A 24,059-nucleotide genomic window follows, 5' to 3' on the forward strand; every position below is an offset into this window, starting at 1 on the left:
TCGTTAAGTGTCTGCCTTCGGCTCAGGTCATGATCCCAGGGTCCTGGGATCGAGCCCCGCATCGGGCTCCCTGCTCCGCGGGAAGCCTGCTTCTCCCTCTCCCTCTGCCCCTGCTTGTGTTCCTGCTCTCACTAACTCTGTCAAATAAATAAAATCTTTGGGCGCCTGGGTGGCTCAGTTGGTTAAGCGACTGCCTTCGGCTCAGGTCATGATCCTGGAGTCCCGGGATCGAGTCCCGCATCGGGCTCCCTGCTCTGCAGGGAGTCTGCTTCTCCCTCTGACCCTCCCCCCTCTCATGTGCTCTCTCTCATTCTCTCTCTCAAATAAATAAATAAAATCTTTAAAAAATAAATAAATAAATAAATAAATAAATAAATAAATAAATAAAATCTTTAAAAAATAAATAAATAAATAAAAAAGAGATAAGCTGATGAGGAAACTGGGAGTTGTTGCCTTTTTTTTTTTTTAAACGAGAGAGCGAGCAAGTGAACACAGGCATGTGCCAGCACAGAGGAAGGAGCAGAGGGAGAGGGAGAGGATCTTACGCAGGCTCCCTCACAATCCCACGACCCTGGGATCATGACCTGACTGGAAATCGAGAGTCAGACATCTGACTGACAGAGCCACCCAGGTGCCCCTGGAGTTGTTGGTATTAATCAACCAAATATCAACCAACCTGTAAAAGCAAAGGCTTTGCCTTCAACTTCTCTCTGATGCTTTCAACTGCATACTTAAAACTGCAGAAAGCAAAATAACTAGAGTTAAAAATGTTAAGATTCTTAAAACAGGTTTAAGAATGTTCCCTAAAATTACAACCCTTTTTACTGCCTCTAATGTTCACCATTTAACAGTTTTCCATAGGACAGTATGTTGAATAAACTTTCAATGTCAATTTCAGGTAACAATGCCTGAGTATCTACCATAATCCTGCCACACAGGTATCTAGGGTATTATTATTGTTATCTTTCACTTATCTATAGCTTGAAATTAAGATTAAATCAACTGATCACAATCACAGATAATAAATTGCAGTTGAGATTCAAATGCATGATTTGTGATAATGAGTCAAGGATTTTTTCTTCTAACAATGACATTTGCTATCACACCACAACTCCCACCTTTTTCCAAAAGGCAGCCTAATTTTTCTATACCTTTATCTTAGGCATTCTTATTCTTAGTATCATGTTATCAGCTTTAGAATTACAGTAGAAAATTACATAAACAGAAAGCATACTGTGTGGTTTTAGGAGAGAGATAGTTTACGTTTTGTTTTGGCCACTCTCACACCACAGACCAGGCTCTCTCTCCTTATCACATTACCCCAAAATCCTATTTATTCTTGATTCTCTGAATTCTGAATTATGTTCTCAGAACTATGTATCCATTTTGGATTACCATTCTGTGAGTTTTTGAGCATTACCATCACATCTTAGTATTAACTTTTTTGCCCTCTATACAGGTCTTAAAACATCTACATTCTCTCCCAGTTCCCTTTTAGTGAGAGCATGTTAGCCAGTAGCTAAAGAAAATTGGGGGAAGGCGCCTGGGTGACTCAGTCGTTAAGCGTCTGCCTTCAGCTCAGGTCATGATCCCAGGGTCCTGGGATTGAGTCCCATTTCGGGCTCCCAGTTTGGCAAGAAGCCTGCTTCTCCCTCTCCCATTCCCCTGCTTATGCTCCTGCTCTCGCTATCTCTCTGTCAAATAAATAAATAAAATATTAAAAAAAAAAATCGAGGGACAGGAAATCATCATCTACCCTCTACCTTTAAGCAATGATGGGGATGACCACAGCCTTCAGCAACACAGGGATTATTTCATCCTGCTCTAGAACCAGTGGATCAGCAAGACATCACTCTGTCAGGTTTCTAGAAAACAGGATACAGCCTCTCTGCAGTAGAATCTGATGATTCATCACCTATCAGCTCTCTATTAATCCCACATTGTTATTCAACCTATGAACTACCTGCTTTGAAACTTTTTAATGGGATTGAATTGAGATTCCATGGAATATTTATACTCTACAGAGAACAGCTGTTTGTAAATTTAAGCTATAGTCCATTAAAAACTCAAATTTTATTTCTACTTTAATATGTGGGGAAAAAAACACTTAAAATACCTTGCTCCACCTTTGTCCATTTTGTTTAAAAAACAGATTCGAGGTATCTTGTGTTTATCAGCTTGCCTCCACACTGTGAGAGTTTGTGCCTAAGGCAAGGAGAAAGGAAAAAGAAAACAACCTCATATTGGACAAAAACAACTATGTCATTATGTAAAGAACAAACAGATCTAAGAAGCTATTATAACATGGAATTGGGCCCTGTTCTAGCACAGAATTAGTGCTGCTGCATTTACACTTCCAGAGTCACTCTTCTGCTAGGAGGTTAACAGCTAAAAATGTAATGAAGGGTGATAGACAGTGTGCTTCGAACTGAGGATACCACTTGGGGTGATTTAGGTTGCTACACAAAGAGAACACACAGCTGGAAGGTGCTGAGAATCACAGAAAGAGGACGCAACCAAGAATTAGAAGACGTAATTTTTGTCCAGCTTCACCTTACCTAGTACAGGTCACAAAATACTGAACTCGTAAGTTTGCTGACCTGTGAAATATGGACTTTTGCCTTAATTCATATAGTTGTTGTGATGTTAAAAGAACAAAAAGGGGGGCGCCTGGGTGGCTCAGATGGTTAAGCGTCTGCCTTCGGGTCATGATCTCAGAGTCCTGGGATCGAGCCCCACATGGGGCTCCCTGCTCGGCAGGGAGCCTGCTTCTTCCTCTGCCTGCCTTTCCCCCTGCTTGTGCTCTCTGTCAAATAAATAAATAAAATCTTTAAAAAAAAACAACAAAACATAAAGGAGTGTATTACAAAAATGCTATTGTGATAAAAATTTTCATTATGAACGTTTGAATGTTGATGTAAACTGAAGAGGGAAAAAAAGCCAGTAACTGTATTTCTAAGTAACAATTCTCATATGCTTTTCTATTTGACTTCTTTTAATTCTACTTTTTATAAATATTTCAAAAGTTCCAGTCTGTTATAGTACCTGTGCCTAGTGGAGTCCCAAAGCCCTGAAGCAGAGCATAAAAAGGTGAATGTAATGACATTATCTAAAACAGAAGCCACTTTATAATTTTATTGAGTAAAATTTACATAGAATTAAAAGCACTCAAGTGTACAGTGAGTTCTGATAAGTACACTTGCATATATTCCCCATCCCTCATAAACAACTTGTTCTCATATTTGTCACCACAGATTCATTCTGCCTATTTCTGAATCTCATATAAATAGCATGGCTTCTTTAACTCAACATTAAGTCTCTGACATTCATTCATGTTGTTGGGTATACTGGTTCATTCCTTTTTTCTTTTCCTTTCTTTCTTTCCTTTCTCCTTTTTTTTTTTCTGGCTAAACTCCTTTGTATAAATGTACCAACTGGTTCTTCTATCCACCTGTGGATGAGTACTTACGTTTTTTCTAGTTTAAGGTTATTATGAATTTAGCTGCTATAAACATTTTGAATAAGTCTTTAGGGGACAAATGTTCTCATTCCATTGGATAAAGAGTTCCAGTTGTTCCACATCCTCAAACAGTATTTGCCATCATTCTTCTTAATTTAAGCCATTCTTGTGGGTATGAAATAGTCTTTGTAATTTTAATTTGCATTTCCCTGATAACCAAGGAGACTGATCATCTTTTCATGTGCTCATTGGGCCATTCATATATCTTTCTTGGTGAAGTATCCACTCAAGTCCTTTGTCTATTTTTTTTACTGGGTTGTTAGTTTTTATCCCTGATTTGTAGTTCTTTAGATATTCTGGATACAGTCCTTGATCATACATATGTACTGTGAAAATTTCAGCACATACTTCCTAAAACAATATTTTCCTACATAATAGTGTTAATGCACTCTGGAAACTTACCATTCATACAATATTTAATCTAACATGACAAATATATGTATATATAACAACTTCTCATTCAGAAAAATCTCAAATCTATAAAAAAGGTGAAAGAATAGTACAATAAGTATCTATGTACCCTTCACCTAGATTCACCAAATATGAACACTTTGCCATACTTGCCTTTTCTTCTTCAAACGTGCATATGCACACATTATATGTGTGGCTATGGGAACATGCCATTGGGATCTACTACAAAGAATTTAATTAACTCATAGCCCCAACTGCTGCTCATCTTGTCTACCACCATGGTCTCTCAAGGCCCAGCTAATAGCTGAGTACGGCAGAAATACTAATGTAGGTTATTCCTCTAAGACCTGTGGGACTTCTCCAACAGGTGACTTTGGCTTGAGGACTACCCATCAGCTTCGCCAAACCCCTTTTGGAACTATGCTGTAGTCTGAGACCCTTCCTACCCAATACTTCTTCTTTTACCCTCTCCTTTATAGACAGACGTCAGACCTGCTTTGTGGTCTAACTGTTCTCTGCCACTGCTCTCTTTTCTTCTCTATTCTTCACAGGCATTTCTCCCAATAAATCTCCTATACATGTACCCCATCTTGGCATCTATTGGTCAAAGTACTCAAATTAACAACGTATGTGTATGTGTGGGTGGGAAGTAAAGCACTAGAGTAAGATGCACATATCATGACATTTCAATCCTAAATACTTCAGCCTGTATTTCCTAAAAATAAGAACATTCTCCTACATAATCATTTTCAATGATCACACTCAAAAAAAATTTAAGCTGACACATATTTTTTTCTAGTAACATAGTCTATATGTAAATTTTTCTGGTTTTCCTAATGATGTCCTTTTTAACTTTTTGTTTTTAGATCCAGAATCCTGCCAAAGATATTACATTTAATTTTCTTGTATCTTCAGAATCGTTTAAACTAAAATAGTACCTCAACTTTTTACTTGACATCACTCATTTTCCTTACATTTACATTTTTTTCAATTTCTGAAAAGCCTTAGCCAGTTGTTTTGCAGAATGTCTTTCAATTTACATTCATCTGACTGTCTTCTCATGATCAGACTGGGGCCAAACATTCTGCCAGGAATAAAACACTGGTAATGTTGTGTCCTTCTTAGTGCATCAGATCAGGAAGCCCATACTGTATATTTGTACCATTTGGAGTATGTTAATTTTGATCACTTTAGGCATCACTTTTAGTAAAATTTTAAGATTAGAAGAACTGAAGATGATTCTTTATTCAACACTGAGCCAATCTTGAGATTATAAGACAAATGGGGATACCAGCTAAAGAGTGCATAACTAACCCCAGTGTAAATTATTATAATTCTGTTTTTAAGATTTATTCAAGAATTTAATATATATTAACTGTTGGGAGATAATTCTTCATGGGTCTTTCAGCTTTCTACGTATTTTTTTTAGGATAGGCAGTGACTGCCTTTGTTCTGGACTATGCTTTCAAAGATGTTGATATAGGGCACCTGGGTGGCTCAGTCGTTAAGCATCTGCCTTCGGCTCAGGTCATGGTCCCAGAGTCCTGGGATCGAGTCCCACATCGGGCTCCCTGCTCAGCGGGGAGTCTGCTGCTCCCTCTGCCTTCGCCCTGCTCGTGCTCTCGCTCTCTGTCAAATAAATAAATATAATCTTAAAAAAAAAAAAAGATGTTGATATGATCAACAGCTTAGAAAGATAGAGACAGTGTCTCCCTCTGGATTAAAAGGTAGGTTTGCGGACCCATGAAAGGAGGAAATTTTGGAGGCAGAAGCTCTGGCCCCTATGGTGGTGGAGGCTAATACTTTGCCAAACCACGAAACCAAGGTGGCTATGGTGGTTCCAGCAGGAGCAGTAGCTATGGCAGTGGCAGAAGGTTTTAATTACTGCCAGGAAACAAAGCTTAGCAGGAGAGGAGAGCCAGAGAAGTGACAGGGAAGCTACAGGTTACAACAGATTTGTGAACTCAGCCAAGCACAGTGGTGGCAGGGCCTAGCTGCTACAAAGAAGACATGTTTTAGACAATACTCATGTGTATGGGCAAAAAACTCGAGGACTGTATTTGTAACTAATTGTATAACAGGTTATTTTAGTTTCTGTTCTGTGGAAAGTGTAAAGCATTCCAACAAAGGGTTTTAATGTAGATTTTTTTTTTTTTTGCACCCATGCTGTTGATTGCTAGATGTAATAGTCTGATCATGACGCTGAATAAATGTGTCTTTTTTAAAAAAATAAAATAAATAAATAAATAAAAGGTAGGTTTGCTTATAACCCTGGAAGATAATGTCTCTCTCCAGAGCAACCAGCAGGCATGCTTACTGCCCCTTATAAAACATATGCGTTTTCTAAGCACAGGGTTCCCCTGCATGTGCAGCTGTCACATGCCTCCCTTTAGATCATCCTGTGGGAACTGGGTCTTGAGGAAATAACACAAGATAACACTATCACTCTGGCTATTGCTATTTCTATGACTAATAAAGTTCTTTGTCTATGACTCAAGAGTCTTGTGTCTTCTGCCAGCATGCCATATAACTGTGGCAGACTAACTAGTTAGCTTGAAAGTAAGGTAGAAGAATCTCAAGCCCTTCATAGTTCTCAACACCAACTTTCGTATTTCCTACAGAAATGCAAACTACTTTCCTTTTACTGTGAAATATCTGATATCACACTGCAATATTAAATTCCAATTTCCTTTCATCGTAATTTGAATTATATGAACTTATATAGGGTTACAGTTAACTAAATCTAATACATTCTACTTTAAAAAAAAATCATGCTGTTGTAGCTTTGGCAGTATTTTTACCTCTACACCAGCAGAGGCATCAAACACAGCTACTGCACCATCCAACACTCTAAGGCAGCGCTCAACCTCCAAGGTAAAGTCCACATGACCTAAGAAAAAGATGAGAAACATAATACTTACTCTTTAAAAAAACAAAACAAAATAGGATCCAGCATATACCTACTTTTGGGTATATATTCAAAAGAACTGAAAGAAGAGTCACAAAGACCTATTTGCAGACCACGTACATAGCAACACTCTTCACAATAGCCAAAAGGTGGAAACAACCCAAATGGCCATCAATGGATGAATGGTATAAAGTTTTGCATATATACAAAACATGTTATATATGTACAATGGAATATTATGCAGCCTTAAAAATGAAGGAAATCTTGTCACATATTACAACACAGATGAAGCCTGAAGGACTGTATGCTAAGCAAAATAAACCAGTCACAAAAGGACAAATACTGTAGGATTCTACTTATACGAAGTATCTAAGGTAGTTAAAAAAGGTAAAAAACGGTAGTTACCAGGGGTAGGAGGAGGGGACAAAGATGAGTAGTTGTATAATAAATACACAGTTTCAGTTCTGAAAGATGAAGTACTTCTGGAGAATTTCACAACAATGTAAATATACTTAACTACTGACTGTACACTTAAAAATGGTTAGGATGGTAAATTTTATGATGCATATATATTTTTTATATATTTCTTTTTTACCACAATTTAAAAGAAAACACATCCATAAACAAAAAAAAACCTCCAATGATGCATCTCTGCATTGCTAGAACAACACCATACCTGGTGTATCAATTAGATTGACTCTATACCCCTTCCAATCAAAGGTAACAGCAGCAGACTGAATAGTAATGCCTCTTTCTCGCTCTTGAGCCATGAAATCTGTCACCGTGTCTCCATCATCAACATCTAGCAAAGAAAAAGATGACACAGGCTTGATACCAAGTACATTTCATTGCGATATGATATCTACTTGACAGTTTATTTTTTTAGAGAGAGACAGAAAGAGAGTGTGTGGGCGCGCGCACGTGAGTGGGGGTGGGGGAAAAGGCAGGGGGAGAGAGAGAATCCCAAGCAGGCTCCGCATTGAGCGGAGCTTGATCCCAGGACCCTGACATCATGACCTGAGCAGAAATCAAGAGTGGGATGCTTAACCAACTGAGCCACCCAGGCGACCCTCTACTTGACAGTTTAATTTGCTTTCAGACTGTTTGTAAAATATCTTGTTTAATATTTAGAGCCCTTAATCTTTCTCTAAATAAGCCCTTGTTCTAGAAAAAGCTTTTCCAGCAAAATTAGTAATTTTTCCATAAAAATATTTTTTCTGTAACTAAGATAAAAATCTGTTTAAATATTTTAATTTTATTGAACTCGATATTCCTTTCATTTTTTTTCCCCCTAGTTTAGCTTTCATTATCCCTTCTTTAACTTATGTTCCTCATGCCTGATCCCTGGACAGGAGGCAGGGCACTGCAATGAAAAAGCCCAGACAGACCTAGATTTAAATCCCACCTTTACCATTACTACTCTATTACCTTAAGCAAGTTACTTAACCTAGTTTGTAAGATTAATAAATGCAACCTTGTGGGGTTGTTATAAGAATGAAATGAGACTATATAAAGTACCTAGCTCAGTAAACGATAAGTAAATGGTAGCTACATGGAACAAAGTAGAGAAAAAAATTCCTACAAAGTTAAATTCTCCTTTTCAAACCCTTTTCATTACTAAATTTTCCCCCCAAAAAGAAATTTATTTGTACAAATGAAAACAAAATCTTGGTAGAATTTCTACAATACAAAGTCATGGATAAAGTTCATCTGGACTACCAAAAAGGTCAAATTATTCTGCATTAAAATTCTTTTTTTTTTTTTTTAAAGATTTTATTTATTTGAGAGAGAGAGTGAGAGAGAGAGAGAGAGCACAAGAGGGGGGAGCGGGAGAGGGAGAAGCAGGCTCCCTGCCGAGCAGGGAGCCCGATAAGGGACTCGATCCAGGGACTCCAGGATCATGACCTGAGCCGAAGGCAGTCGCTTAACCAACTGAGCCACCCAGGCGCCCCTCTGCATTAAAATTCTTGACTTATGCATTGTATTCTGATTAAATTTATATAGAAGTAATGAAAATGAGCTAATCTTTACCATTCAAAATTCAAAACCACAAGTTATCATGGCCTTATACTACCACTACTTATGTCAGCATTAAATCTCTGAAATGCTAGCCAGGTTCCCCACTGTTTGTGTATGTATATGTGTGTATAAAAATATATATTAGGCGCCTGGGTGGCTCAGTTGGTTAAGCGACTGCCTTTGGCTCAGGTCATGATCCTGGAGTCCCGGGATCAAGTCCTGCATCGGGCTCCCTGCTCAGAGGGGAGTCTGCTTCTCCCTCTGACCCTCCCCCCTCTCATGTGCTCTCTCTCTCTCAAATAAATAAATATCTTTAAAAATAAAAAAAATAAAAATATATATATATACACATATGTACCAATGGGGGGGGGAATAGCAAGAAAAATGTATTTGTCAGGAACTCCAAATATCTGTGTTAAAGCATTAGTGTTGTTATTCACAACATAACCAAGCAAACAAACACCATTAATGAGATAATAACCAAATAGCTAACCAAAAGTTCCAAATGAAGCCGTTTTTAAAACATTTGTGTGGGGGGGGTGCAAGATGACAGAGTAGGAAGACCCTAAACTCACTCCGTCCCACATTTACAACTAGGTATCACTCCCATCCAAGTCAATAAACTGGAGAGCGATCTGAAGACTAAGCAGAACAAAATCCACAACCAAATGCAGAGAAACTGCCGGCACTGGAGAAGTTAGGAAAGGCAGAAAGGTGGTAGTGATTTGCCAGCAGGAGGGAGAGAGCTACTGCCGCAGAGAAGGGAAAGCACCAGGGCGTCCACACAGGTAAAATAAATCCGTATAACATCTGGCCTTGAAACCCAGAAGGGCTAAATTCCGTGAGTTTGTATAACCGCAGACCTGGGAGTCTGGAGCTTTGAACGTCAGCTGACTCAGCAGCAGGGGAGCCAGGAAGGTGTGTGATAGCCAGGTCCCCACCCTTAAAGAGATAACAGCCTGAGCAAGAGGCAACAGGGGAAGGAGATCTGTTTATATGGATTTCGGGGCACGCTGGGGAACTTCTCTGGAAACAGAGGAGCTGGCAGGGGCCATTTTCCTCCGCTACGCCTCAGCATAAACACGGAGACACCTGCCAGAGGCAGTGCTGCACAGACACTTGCTTCTAACCCGCTAGCAGTGCGCCAGGCCCATGAGTTCTCCTGAGGACTCGCCCACTCCAAGTCCGCTGGCCCTGGGCTCAGGACAAATTTTGTTAACGCTGCACATGCCCCACCCAGTCAATGCCTCTGCATGCTGTGCCGCTGTGGCCACCGCACTCTGGGGCCTGTGGCCAGGTCTAGCAGCTCAGTGCAGATTTTGCTGATGTCACGTGTGTGCCCTGCCCAGCTGGCCACAGGCCCCTAGCCCCCATGCACACAGACCCATGCACCCCTTGTTGCTACCTCAGACATGTGCCTTGTGCCAGGCCGCTAACACATGCTGCGTGACCGGCCACCACCGCAATTTAGGGGATCTGGCCTACTCCTAGTGACCCTGCAAATTTTGCAAACACTGCTGCACCACCCCTGAGCCTTCCTATAGTCACGCCCCGCCAGGACCAGCCTGCCTGGGTCTCACTAATACCACAGAGAGCAAGCATAGCTCACAACAGGCAGAGTCTGTGCAGGGGTCTGGACTGATAGGGAAAGCATAATGGTAGGATGCAAGAAACACACATAGAAGACTCCCCTGAAGTGTAACGTTCTGGTGAACAGGAGACACTGCATTGTAGGGCACTACAGAACCTCTTCTTAATAAGGCAACTACTTTCAAGACCAGGAGACATAGCTGACTTTCCTAAGACAAAGAAACAGAGAGGTAGACAAAAAAAAAAAAAAGAGGAGACAAAGGAATTTGTCCCAAATGAAAATCTTGACAAAATCACAACTGGAGATCTACGTGAAACAGAAATTAGTATACCTGACAGAGAATTTAAAGTAATAATTAATAAATAAATAATAAAGTAATGATCATAAAGATATTCACTAAACTTGAGAAAAGAGTGGACATTATCGGTGTGACCCTGAGCAAAGAGAGAAAAAAACAACATTATCAGACATGAAGAACTCAATACATAAAATTAAAAATACAATAGATGGAAATATAAACAGTAGGCTACAAGAAGCAGAGGAATGTATCAGTGACCTGGAGGACAGAGTAATGGAAAGCAAACAAGCTGAAGAGATCAAAGACAAATACTCCATAATCGGTATAGACTTAGAGATCTCAGTGACTCAATTAAGTATAATAACATTTGCATTATAGTGATCCAAGAAGAGAGATAAAGGAGGGCAGAAAATGTATCTGAAGGAAAAATAGCTGAAAACATCCCAAATGCAGGGAGGGAAACAGAGATCCAGATTCAGGAGGCACAGAGATCCCCAACAAATTCAACCCAAGGAGGTTCACATCAAGATACAGAATTAGAATGGAAAAATGAGTGATAAAGAATTTTATTTTATTTATTTTATTTTATTTTTTTATTTATTTATTTGACAGAGAGAGATAGTGAGAGCTGGAACACAAGCAGGGGGAGTGGGAGAGGGATAAACACGCCTCCTGCAGAGCAGGGCGCCCGATGTGGGGCTCGATCCCAGGACCCTGGGATCATGACCTGAGCCGAAGGCAGACGTTTAACGACTGAGCCACCCAGGCGCCCCATGATAAAGAATTTTAAAGGTTGCAAGAGAAAAGAAGACAGTTACATACAAAGAAAACCCATGAGGCTATCAGGGGCTTTTTCAGCAGAAACTCTGCAGGCCAGCAAGAAGTGACATGTTAGGGGCGCCTCGGTGGCTCAGTCGTTAAGCGACTGCCTTCAGCTCAGGTCATGGTCCCAGGGTCCTGGGATTGAGCCCCGTGTCGGGCTCCCTGGTCAGCGGGAAGCCTGCTTCTCCCTCTCCCACCCCCCTGCTTGTGTTCCCTCTCTCACTGTGTCTCTGTCAAATAAATAAAATCTTAAAAAAAAAAAGTGGCATGTTATATTTAAAGTGCTGAAAGGAAAAAAATCTGCAGCCAAGAATACTCTATCCAGGGGCGCCTGGGTGGCTCAGTGGTTAAACGTCTGTCTTCGGCTCAGGTCATGATCCCAGGGTCCTGGGATTGAGCCCCGCATCAGGATCCCTGCTTGGTGTAAAGCCTGCTTCTCCCTCTCCCACTCCCGCTGCTTGCGTTCCCTCTCCCGCTGTCTCCCTCTGTCAAATAAATAAAATCTTAAAAAAAAAAATGTTTAAACAAAAAAAAGAATTTTTTTTGTAGTTGTAGTTGATTGTAGTTGTAGTTGATTTCTAGTTCATAGTGTGGTCAGGAAAGATTCATTGTATGACTTCGATTTTTATAATTTGTTGAGACCTCTTTTTGTGGCCTTCTCTGGACAATGTTCTGTGTGCATTTGAAAAGCATGTATTCTATTTTAGGATGGAATGTTTCTGAATGTATCTGTTAAATCCATCTGGTCCAGTGTGTCATTCAAAGCCATTGTTTCCTTGTTTATTTTCTGTTTAGATGATCTGTTTAGATGATCTTACTGAGCAAGGCTATCATTTGGAAGAAGTCCCAGGGTCCTGGGCTATCATTTGGAAGAAGTAGAGATAAAGAGTTTCTCAGCCTAACAAAAACTAAGGGAGTTCAAGACCACTAAACCAGCCCAGCAAGGCTATCATTTGGAAGAAGTAGAGATAAAGAGTTTCTCAGCCTAACAAAAACTAAGAGAGTTCAAGACCACTAAAACAGCCCTCCAAGAAATAAATAAGAGGACTCTGAGTGAAAAGCAAAGACCATAAGTATAAAAGGTAAAAAATACAAAATCATTAAAAATAAGTATTTCTGTAAAAATCAGTGAAAAGATTCATAAAATAAAAGGATGTAAAGTATGACACCTTATATCAAAGACGTGGCAGGGAGAGGGGAGAGGAGTAAAGAATGGGCTTAAACTTAAGCAATCATCAACTTAATATAGACTACTATATGCAGAAGATGTTATATACAAACCTAATGGTAACCAAAAAAAAAAAAAAAAAAACAGTATTAGATATGCAAAGAATAAAGAGGAAGGAACCCAAGTATATCACTAAAGAAAGCCAACAAACCATGAAAGAAAAGAAGGATCAGAAAAAAAAGCTACAAAAACAACCACAAAACAAGTAACAAAATGGCAATAAACACTTACCTACCAATAATTACTTTGAATGTAAATGGACTAAGCACTCCAATAAAAAAACAGGGTGACAGTGAATAAAAAACAAGACCCGTCTATATGCTGCCTACAAGAGACTCATTTCAGACCAAAAGACACCTGCAGATTGAAAGTGACAGGATGGAGAAATATTTATCATGCAAATGCATGTCAAAAGATAGCTGGAGTAGCAATACTTATCAGACAAAACAGACTTTAAAACAAAGTCTATAACAAAAAACAAAGAAGAACACTATATAATAATAAAGAGTACACTCTAGCAAGAGAATATAACAACTGTAAATATTTATGCACCCCAAATGGGAGCACCCAAATACATAAAACACTTAATAACAAAATTAAAGGAATTAATTTGATAATAATACAGTAATAATAGGGGATTGTAACACCCTACTTGCATCAGTAGACAGATCATCTAAACAGAAAATAAACAAGGAAACAATGGCTTTGAATGACACACTGGACCAGATGGATTTAACAGATACATTCAGAAACATTCCAGCCTAAAATAGAATACATGCTTTTCAAATGCACACAGAACATTGTCCAGAGAAGGCCACAAAAAGAGGTCTCAACAAATTATAAAAATCGAAGTCATACAATGAATCTTTCCTGACCACACTATGAACTAGAAATCAACTACAAGAAAAAATCTGAAAAGACCACAGATACATGAAGGATAAATAACATGCTACTAAACAATGAATGGGTCAACCAAGAAATCAAAGAAATCAAAAATTACATGGAAACAAATGAACATGAAAACACAACAACCCAAAAACTTTGGGATGCATCAAAAGTGGTTCTAAGGGCGCCTGGGTGGCTCAGTCGTTAAGCTTCTGCCTTCGGCTCAGGTCATGATCCCAGGGTCCTGGGATCGAGTCCCACATCGGGTTCCCTCCTCGGCGGGAAGCCTGCTCTCCCTCTCCCACTCCCGGGGCTTGTGTTCCTGCTCTCGCTATCTCTGTCTCTGTCAAATAAATAAATAAAATCTTTAAAAAAAAAAAAGTGGTTCTAAGCGGAAAGTTTTAGCAATACCTTAAGAAGCAAGAAAAATCTCAAATAAACAACCTAATCTGACATCTAAAGGAGCTAGAAAAAGAAGAACAAATAAACCCCAAACCCAGCAAAAGGAAGGAAATAATACAGATTAGAGCAAAAATAAATGATATGTAAACTAAAAAAGCAATAGGACAGGGCAATGAAACCAGGAGCTGGTTCTCTGAAAAGTTCAACAAAATTGATAAACCCCTAGGAAGACTAATAAAAAAGAGGACCCAAATAAAGTCACTAATGAAAGAGGAGAAATAGCAACCAATACTACAAAAATAAAACATTACAGAATATTATGAAAACCTATATGCCAACAAACTGGACAACTTAGAAGAAATGGATGGATTCCTAGAAACATATAACCTCCCAAAACCAAAGCAGGAAGAAATAGAAAATTTGAACAGACCAATTACCCACAATGACACTGAATCAATCATCAAAAAACAAAAGTCTAGGACTAGACAGCTTCACAGGTAAACGCCACCAAACATTGAAAAAGTTAATACTGACTCTTCTCAAACTGTTCCAAAAAATACAAGAGGAAGAAAAACTTCCAATTTATTCTATGAAGCCAGTACCACTTGATACCAAAACCAGTAAAGACACTACCAAAAAAGAGAACTACAGGCCATGATCTCTCATGAATATAGATGCAAATTCCTCAATAAAATACCAGCAAACCGAATCCAACAATATATTAAAAAAAATCATACACCATGATCAAGTCGGATTTATTCCTGGGATGCAAGGGTGATTCAATGTCCACAAAACAATCAAAATGATACATCACATCAATAAGATAAACAGTAAAAACTATATGATCATTTCAACAGATGCAGAAAAAGCATCTGACAAAGTACAACATCCATTCATGATAAAAACCCTCAACAAAGTAGGTCTAGAGGGAACATACCTCACATAATAAAGGCCTTATATGAAAAACCCACAGCCACCATTTTGGGGGAAAAACTGAGAGCTTTTCCCCTAAGGTCAGGAACGAGACAAGGTGTCTACTATCACCCCTTTTATTCAACATAGTACTAGAAGTCCTAGCCACAGCCATCAGACAACATAAAGAAACAAAAGGCATCCAAATTGGTAAGGAAGAAGTAAAACTCTCATTATTTGCAGATGAGATGATACTATATATAGAAAACCCTAAAGACTCCACCACAAAACTACTAAACTGATAAATGAATTGAGTAAAGTCATAGCATACAAAATCAATGTTCAGAAATTTGCTGCATTCCTATACGCTAATAGTAAAGCAACAGAAATTAAGAAAACAATCCCATTTACAACTGCACCAAAACCAATAAAATACCTTGGCATAAACTTAACCGAAGACGTGAAAGACCTGTACTCTAAAAACAATAAAACACTAATGAAATTCAAGACGACACAAAGAAATGGAAAGACATTCCATGCTTAAGAACAAATACTGTTAAAATGTCCAAACTGCCTAAAGCAATTTATATATTTAATGCAATTCCTATCAAAATATCAACAGCATTTTTCACAGAACTAGAATAATCCTAAAATTTGTACAGAACCACAAAGACCCTAAATAGCCAAAGCAATCTTGAAAAAGAAAAACAAAACTGAAGGTATCACACAATTCCAGATTTTTTTCTTTTTTAATGATTGTATTTATTTGACAGAGAGAGTGAGAGAGAGAGAGAGAGAGAGAGAGAGAGAGAGCGCGCACAAGCAGGGGGGAGGGGCAGTGGGAGGGGGAGAGGGAGAAGCCGACTTCCCACTGAGCAGGGAACCTGCTGCGGGGCTTGATTCCAGCACTCCAGGATCAAGACTTGAGCCAAAGGAAGATGCTTAACCGACTGAGCCCCCCCCCCCCCCCCGATTTCAAGTTATATTACAAAGCTGCAGTAAAAAAAAAAAGAAAGTATGGTACTTGGCATAAAAATAGACACACGGATCAATGGAACAGAACACAAAACCCAGAAATAAACCCACAATATGGTCAATTAGTATTCGACAAAGGAGAAATGAATATCCAATGGGGGAAAGTCTCTTCAATGAATGGTGTTGGGAAAACTAGACAACCACATGCAAAGAAGGAAACTGAACCACTTTCTATCACCATACACAAAAATAATCTCAAACGGAATAAAGACCCACATGTGAGACTTGAAACCATAAAAATCCTAGAAGAGAATACAGGAGGTAATTTCTCTAACACCAGTTTTAGCAGTATCCTTCCAGATATGTCTCCTGAGGAAAGGGAAATAAAAGCAATAATAAACTATTGGGACTACACTGAAATAAAAAGTCTCTGTACAGCAATGGAAACAACAAAACTAAAAGACAACCTACTGAATGGGAGAAGATACTTGCAAATGATATATCCGATAAAGGGTTAGTATCCAAAGTATATATAAGAACTGATACAACTCAACACCCAAAAAACAAATAATCCAATTAAAAGATGGGCAGAAGACGTAACAGTCATTTCTCCAAAGACGACTTACAGATGGCCAACAGACACATAAAAAGATGCTCAAAATCACTCTTCATCAGGGAAATGCAAATCCCAACCACAATGAGCTATCGCCTCACATCTGTCAGAAGGGTTGAACTCACAAACGTAAGAAACAAGTGTTGGCAAAGATGTGGGAAAAAAAGGAACACTCTTACAATGTTGGTGGAAATGCAAACTGGTGCAGCCACTGTGGAAAACAGAAGGGAGGTTCCTTAAAAAGTTAAAAACAGAACTACCTTAACAACCCAGTAATCACACTACTGGGTATTTACCCCCAAAATACAAAAACACTAACTGAAAGGGATACATGCACCCCTATGTTTATTGCAGCATTATTTACAACAGCCAAGATATGGAAGCAGCCCAAGTGTCCATGATAGATGAATGGATAAAGATGTGGTGTACACACATACACACTGGAATATTATTCAGCCATAAAAAAAAATAATCTTGACATTTCCAACAACACGGATAAAGCTCAAGTGTAGGGGACCTGGGTGGCTCAGTCAGTTAAGCATCCGACTCTTGATCTAAGCTTAGGTCTTGATCTCAGGGTCATGAGTTCAAGCCCCATATTGGGCTCCATGCTGGGCATGGAGTCTACTTAAAAAAAAGGGGGGGGCAAAAAAAACCCCAGACTCTTAAGTATAAAGTATATAACTGATGGTTAAGAGAAGGGAGGTGGGTGGAGGGTTGGGGAAATAGGGAATTAGTATACAGAGTACATTTATCATGATGAAAAAACTAAAGAAAAGAAAAACAAAAACAAAAAGATATCTGCACCCACAAATTCACTGTAGCATTAACAATAGCCAAGATATGAAGCAATCTGAGAGTCCATCTATAAATGAATGGATAAAGAAGATGTAATGCATACACACACACACAAATGAATACTACTCAGCCACAAAGAATAATGAGATCTTGCCACCTGAACAACACAGATGGAAGTAGAGGGTAGCCAGCTAAGTGAAATGTAAAACAAAAAGCAGAAGCAAACCCATAAATACAATGAGAACTAATGGTTGCCAGAGGAAAGGAAGATGGGGGGGATGGACATATGAGTAAAGGGGAGAGGGAGACTTCTAGTTATGGAATGAATAAGTGACAGTGATAAAAGGTACAGCATACAGAATACAACTGATGGCACTGTAATTGCGTTGTATGATGTCAGGTGGTGAGCACAGTATAATGCATAGAGTTGTCACAGAGACAGAGCTGTTGTAGAGACAAACCTTGAGGGCAGAGGGAAACAATGTGGAGTTATTATTAATGGGTTTAGTTTGGGTTAAGCAGTATAAAAAAGTTCTAAAGATTGGTTGCCAACAGCATAAATATACATAACACTACTTAAATGTGCACTTAGAAACGGTTAATATGGTAAATGTAATGTTATGTGTTTTTTAGCACAATTAAAAAAAGGTAACTTGAACGTTGCTTGTGCTACCTCATCTAGACCCTTGCTTCAGGGATACAAACTAGGGATGTGAGGGAAGAATTAAGATCATATTTGTGTCACAAAAGAGGAAGCATAATAATGTTCCATGTTTTGCTGTTATAGCTCCATTTACATAGCAGTAATTCTATGAAAAACGTGTTCATCCATTTTGGAAACTATCATCATGAATATTCTAATCCTGGGTGTTCTTTTCCTCTATAAAAACTGTTAAGTCTCAACCAATTTCAAGGGTCTAGAGAAATGGTTGTCAATATAATGCATTTCAAAATTTCTGTGGAGCTTTTGAAAAGATACTCATTTCCACTTCTGGTAATAGGGACCTCATGGGGCGCCTGGGTGGCTCAGTCATTAAGCGTCTGCCTTCGGCTCAGGTCATGATCCCAGGGTCCTAGGGATTGGCGGGAAGCCAGCTTTTCCCTCTCCCACTCCCCCTGCTTATGTTCCCTCTCTCGCTGTGTCTCTCTCTGTCAAATAAATCAATAAAATCTTTAAAAAAAAAAAAAATAGGGACCTCATGACCTTGAAATCTCAAATTTCAAAACAATTTTACCAGAGATAAAGGCACTTCATAATGATTAAAAAAAAAAAAAAGCGGATTCATCAGAGAAACACAACAATCATAAATGTGTATGAGATAAATATAGACTCTCAAAATACATGATACAAAAATACAGACACCCAGGCCACACTACATACTTGCTGAATCTTAATTTCCAGAGTAGTGCTAGGGCACTGTCATTTAAAAACCAAATAATACAAACAAAAAAAACTACATGGGGATTCAAATGTGCACAACTGGTCAAGAACCACAGTTTTTGACATATTATAATTAAAAAATCAATACTTAGGTAAATACTACTACTACTGCGGGTTGGAACAAAATCCTTTCTTCTGCATGAGAATCTGACCTTTGGTTAACTTTCTGGTTCTTTTCTTCTAGAAGCCAGAGAACACAGTATGTCAACTATGTTGCTAGGCAACATACTATATAGAAAAAATAATTTGTGATTGGTAAGCTATATCTGAACTGGGAAGAGCTTTATGTGAACTGTAAATACCTGAAGGAGATACAGAGTTTTAGGCTTCCCTGAGTGGGGTATGGCATATCCTTTATGGTAAACCAGGAAGATAGCCCACGGAGTTATAACAAGAGGTAGGTATTCATTCCTAAGGGACATGAGGATTGTAAGCCAGGGTGGCTCCTGTGAATCTTGTTAAAGTAAACTATCACTTTTGGGTAGCCAAAGATAGCTCCCAGAAGCTATGCGGACTGTTTTAAGAAGTGCAGAAACAAACACCTATTGCTGGTATGCTGGGAAGCTATGGTTCCTGTCCTAATTGCCTTCTGAGTAGACCAGGGTGAACTGCTGCCCAAGATAGTTCTGTGAATCTGAATGTTTAGTTGAACCTAAGAAGACTCTTTAGTGGGTATTGCAACTACCTTATCTTTGTGTTGTGGTTTAGACATCAGTGCTTCCATGCCATACTCAAGATCTCTAGGTTGACTTCTTAATCAAAATATTTTCCAATGATACTTTTTGCTAATGGGGGTTGGGAAAAGGAGGAATCCATTCTAACCTCCTAGTGATCTTGTGTATCCAGAATAGTACAATATTCTTTCTGTGGTAGTAGTTTTGCCTGCATCAATATGAGCCATAATTCCAATATTACGGATTCTGTTTAAAAAGTAGAAAAAAAAAAAGCATGTATTACAAGATGGACATTAATAAAAATGTAAAACCAAAATATGTACACTTTGCAAATTTCAAATCTGGTTAGTATTTCAGTAATTTTTATGTTATAAAAACTAGAAAAACAGAAAACATTTCCCTACCACATTATTCTGACAAAATAGCTAACAAAAGGGCGAACTACAATCTTATGAATCTTTTACTTATTTCTATGTACTGTTGCTACATTAAAAACATTTAGTACTGAATTCAGGAAAAAAATAGCTTTTAAGATACATACCAACATCTATTTAAAATGAGCTAGGGCAGAAAGCTAAATTAACAATGCTAAATTGAGTCCATGACAGAAACTCTTAACTTTTTACAGCAGCATATGGAAAAGAGTGCATCAGTGATAGTACTTACTTAGCTATGGGAGGACTGATGATGGAATGAAGAGATTTGATATCATTTCCAACTAAACCTAATGGAAAGAGGGTTACAATTTAAAAGTTTAAGAAATCTTCCTTTAATTTGCAAATCAAAAAAGTTAAAGTAATTTTAAACAAATACCATAATTCCAATTAAAGTAAAAATTCGAGCTAAATATAAGCTCATTTACCTAAAAATTACTTTCCTGCAATCTGTAAAGAAAAGGCAATAGATGATGTAAGATCAAGTTTTCTGGTTGGTTTTTTTCTTCTGGTTTTTGGGGGGTTTTTTTTACAGATTTTATTTATTTATTTGACAGAGAGAGACACAGGGAGTGGGAACACTGTGGGGGTTTTTTTGGGGTTTTTTTTTTTTACAGATTTTATTTATTTATTTGACAGAGAGACACAGGGAGAGAGGGAACACAAGCAGGGGGAGTGGGAGAGGAAGAAGCAGGCTTCCCGCTGACCAGGGAGCCCGATGCGGGGCTCGATCTCATGACCTGAGCCAAAGGCAGACGCTTAATGACTGAGCCACCCAAGTGCCCCTCTGTTTTTGTTTTTTAAAGATTTTATTTATTTATTTGACAGAGAGAGCACAAATAGGCAGAGCAGCAGGCAGAGACAGAGGGAGAAGCAGGCTTCCCACTGAGCAGAGAGCCCAATGTAGAACTCGATCTCAGGACCCGGGATCATGACCTGAGCTGAAGGCAGACGCTCAAGCAACTGAGCCACCCAGGCACCCCTAAGATAAAGTTCTGAAACATCAATTTCTAGATCATATCCTTAGAAAAATATAAATTTACCCCCGTCTTTGCCACTTTCTATAATTTTGTAAGACATAATAAACAGAATTGTAGAATTAGAATGTTCATAACAATAATTTCACGGCCACAGCATTTAAATCAAAGAAAAATAAAATGCACAGTCCTGTAAACCTGCATTGTCAAAGCTTAAAGAGTGAACAGTGATCCTCATATCAGAAAATAACAAATTTTCGTACAATATGAAATCTGTCTTCCCTCAGTAATCCCAAACACAAAGTACCTTTAAAGATGGCCTAGGAGGTATCACTGAACAGGAGCTATAATAATCTAATATTTCTAGGGCGCCTTGGTGGCTCAGTTGGTTAAGCGACTGCTTTCGGCTCAGGTCATGATCCTGGAGTCCCAGGATCGAGTCCCACATCAGGCTCCCTGCTCAGCAGGGGGTCTGCTTCTCCCTCTGCCCTCTTCCCTCTCATGCTCTCTGTCTCTCATTCTCTCTCTCTCAAATAAATAAATAAAATCTTTAAAAATAATAATAATAATAATCTAATACTTCTAAAAGGCCAAGTAGTATTTCTGGAATACAAAAAGCCCATAATAATTTACTCTGTGCTTACGATGTATTTTATTAATAATATTAAAGCAAAAATGCAGTTACATTTATAATTTTAATCTATACCTTCCTACTATTTAAATCAGTTTTGCAAAATTTCTCTAATAAATTAAGAACAGTTCTACTGTATTTTGAAAACCTGATGGCAGTTTTAAGACTTACAGATGATCTATATGGCTACAGATAAATTTGCATGACAAAATATAGAAATATAGATATAAATCAATAATGCAGGGCATTAAATTCACATGCCATTACAAGTCACACAACCTATCAGTATTTTTACTCCACGATTCTCACATGACAAAGATGGTAGTGAGAATGGCCACATAATGAAACCAGTTTCAAAGAGTCTCCCATATGCTTGCTTACTTCAAACAAAGGAAGAACATTCAGAATTCCTCAGTTCTTCAAGCACCAAGCTTTTTTTTTTTAAGATTTTATTTATTTGACAGAGAGAGCACAAGCAGGGGGAGCAGTGGGCAGAGGGAGAGGGAGAAGTAGACTCCCCACTGAGCAGGGAGCCTGAAGCAGGGCTCGATCCCAGGACCCCAGGATCATGACCTGAGCTGAAGGCAGATGCTTAACTGACTGGGCCAGCCAGGTGCCCTAAGCATCAAGCTTTTAATAGCCATTTTACCTAACGCAAACTATCCCAGATAAATATTTAACCAACTACTCTTAAGAGCCTTCAAAATGAATTATTTGGGCAAACCTCTATTGACAGGAAATACTTTTGTATAAAAACTAGAAACGGACTAGAAAAACAGTATTTTACAGCAAGAGCAACTCTACAAGTAGACAACCGTCTAAACTTCTGAGCCAGCTACTCAAGCCAGCAACCGTTCTCTTTGTTTAGCTCATTTGGACAGCCAGCAGATGAGGAATACAGGCCTACTAGTACTGCCTCCTGGCATCTATCAGAATACTTCCAACCCCTAATCATCTCAAGGAAAGGGTCAAAATGGAGACCCTTAATAAAGGAATGTCTGCCAATGAGAGAAAGCAAACAAGCAGTTTAAGTACAATGAGAAGAATAAAAATTTGTACCTGGTAGAGAGCTGTAGTTTCTTCCAAGAGGCACATATGGCTTTAATCTTTTTAAACTTGATTTTATTTTAGAGCAACACATATTCTAGTGAGGAGAAAAAGAAACATATTAATTTTATTTATTTTAGCATGACTTATTAGAATACTTTGAACTATGCTTTGTCAGAGAAAATACTTTCAATCTCCTCAAAATAGTTCCCATTTATTAACTCCAGTTCCTTTAAAAAGTGACAACCCAAAATTATACTATAGGAAAAAACAAAAATAAAACTAATACTGACATGCTATTCTGAGCTGTTCTTAGAAGACCGTTCTCTAAGATCTGCTGCATTACCAACAGAGGGAACACAAATTCTCTGGACCTACTTCAGACAAGAGAATCAGAAACTCTGGGGAGAGGCAGACAATCTGTGGGTTTTTTTTTAAACTGAAGTATAATTAACATAGTGTTATATTAGTTTCAAGTACTGAACAAGCTGTGGTTCAACAAGCCCTCTAGGTGATTTTTTTTTTTTTTTTTTAAGATTTATGTATTTGAGAGAGAGAGCTGCGTGGAGGGGGAGAGAGTCCTGAGCAGATTGCCCTGAGTGCAGAGCCTGATGTAGGGCTCAATCTCACAACTCTTGAGATCACGACCTGAGCAGAAGCCAAGAGACCGATGCTCAACCAACTGTGCCACTCAGGTGCCCCAACCTCCAGGTGATTCTGATAGCTACAGTTTGAAAATCAGGACCTGAAGTTTCCGGAGAGCCAGAAAAGTTAAGTGAGGTCTCCTACCCTGGCTACTCCTTGATTCTCCTCTACAGGTGCTAAGAGATGGTAGAGGTCACTGAACTCAGAATTTATAAAAGTGGCTACGCTGGCTATGCATTAGAATCACCTGGAAAACTTTAAAAACATCTGAGGGGTAGGAAGTTGGGAGAACTAGGACTGGCATTCTTAAAAATTCCTGAGGTATCTTCTCCCAGTGTTTCCACACAGAGGTTGAATATTCCCCATCCCGATTTATCCCCAGACTACTAGATACACATTTAATGACTGCCAATACATTTAGAATCGTTACACTTAGTGTATGTAATAATTCTGGGCTGCCACAATCTGCCTTTTATGATATCTTGGGATGCATGCCTGTGTCTTCTATATTCCCTGTGCATTAGTTACCAAGTTTTTGGAAATAAAACACTATTATCCTAAGAAAATATTTCAAGAGTAGAGACTCAAAACTATTTAAACTACCAGGGCATAATGACCAGGGCAAGACAGTAGCTACCTGTCACAGGTGTGCAGTCTAAAAGCATCAGCAATGAAAACACCAAAGAAAACCTGTGTAACTCCTTGGGGTGCTAATGACCTCAAAATGGAATATACAAATGGACAGTCTTTAAAACACTGCACAGGGAATTTTAAAGTAGCAAAATGAATTTCAGACTAGTGATAAGGCCTGCTGCTTAATTACAGTTT

The 24,059-nt window shown here is 38.6% G+C and overlaps 1 protein-coding gene across 7 annotated transcripts in view; it reads right to left on the bottom strand.

Annotated features, from left to right (window-relative positions):
- GFM2 (GTP dependent ribosome recycling factor mitochondrial 2) overlaps positions 1-24,059 on the bottom strand; it is a 60,109-nt gene that overhangs the window by 29,094 nt on the left and 6,956 nt on the right. For 3 of the 7 annotated variants that reach the window (XM_045896501.3, XM_045896519.3, XM_045896509.3), the window contains 7 exons: positions 22,599-22,683; positions 20,164-20,221; positions 19,646-19,743; positions 7,516-7,641; positions 6,733-6,821; positions 2,117-2,205; positions 677-737 (listed from right to left, as the gene is read on the bottom strand). In XM_045896501.3, coding sequence (XP_045752457.1) covers positions 677-737; positions 2,117-2,205; positions 6,733-6,821; positions 7,516-7,641; positions 19,646-19,743; positions 20,164-20,221; positions 22,599-22,683 — 606 coding nt within the window. The other 4 variants (XM_045896528.3, XM_054512424.2, XM_045896536.3 and 1 more) reach the window with 3 other exon arrangements.

Source organism: Mirounga angustirostris, unplaced genomic scaffold (genome assembly GCF_029215605.1).
Source record: "Mirounga angustirostris isolate CCGP_5_RB_7025 unplaced genomic scaffold, mMirAng1.0.hap1 SCAF_7, whole genome shotgun sequence".
NCBI lineage: Eukaryota > Metazoa > Chordata > Mammalia > Carnivora > Phocidae > Mirounga > Mirounga angustirostris.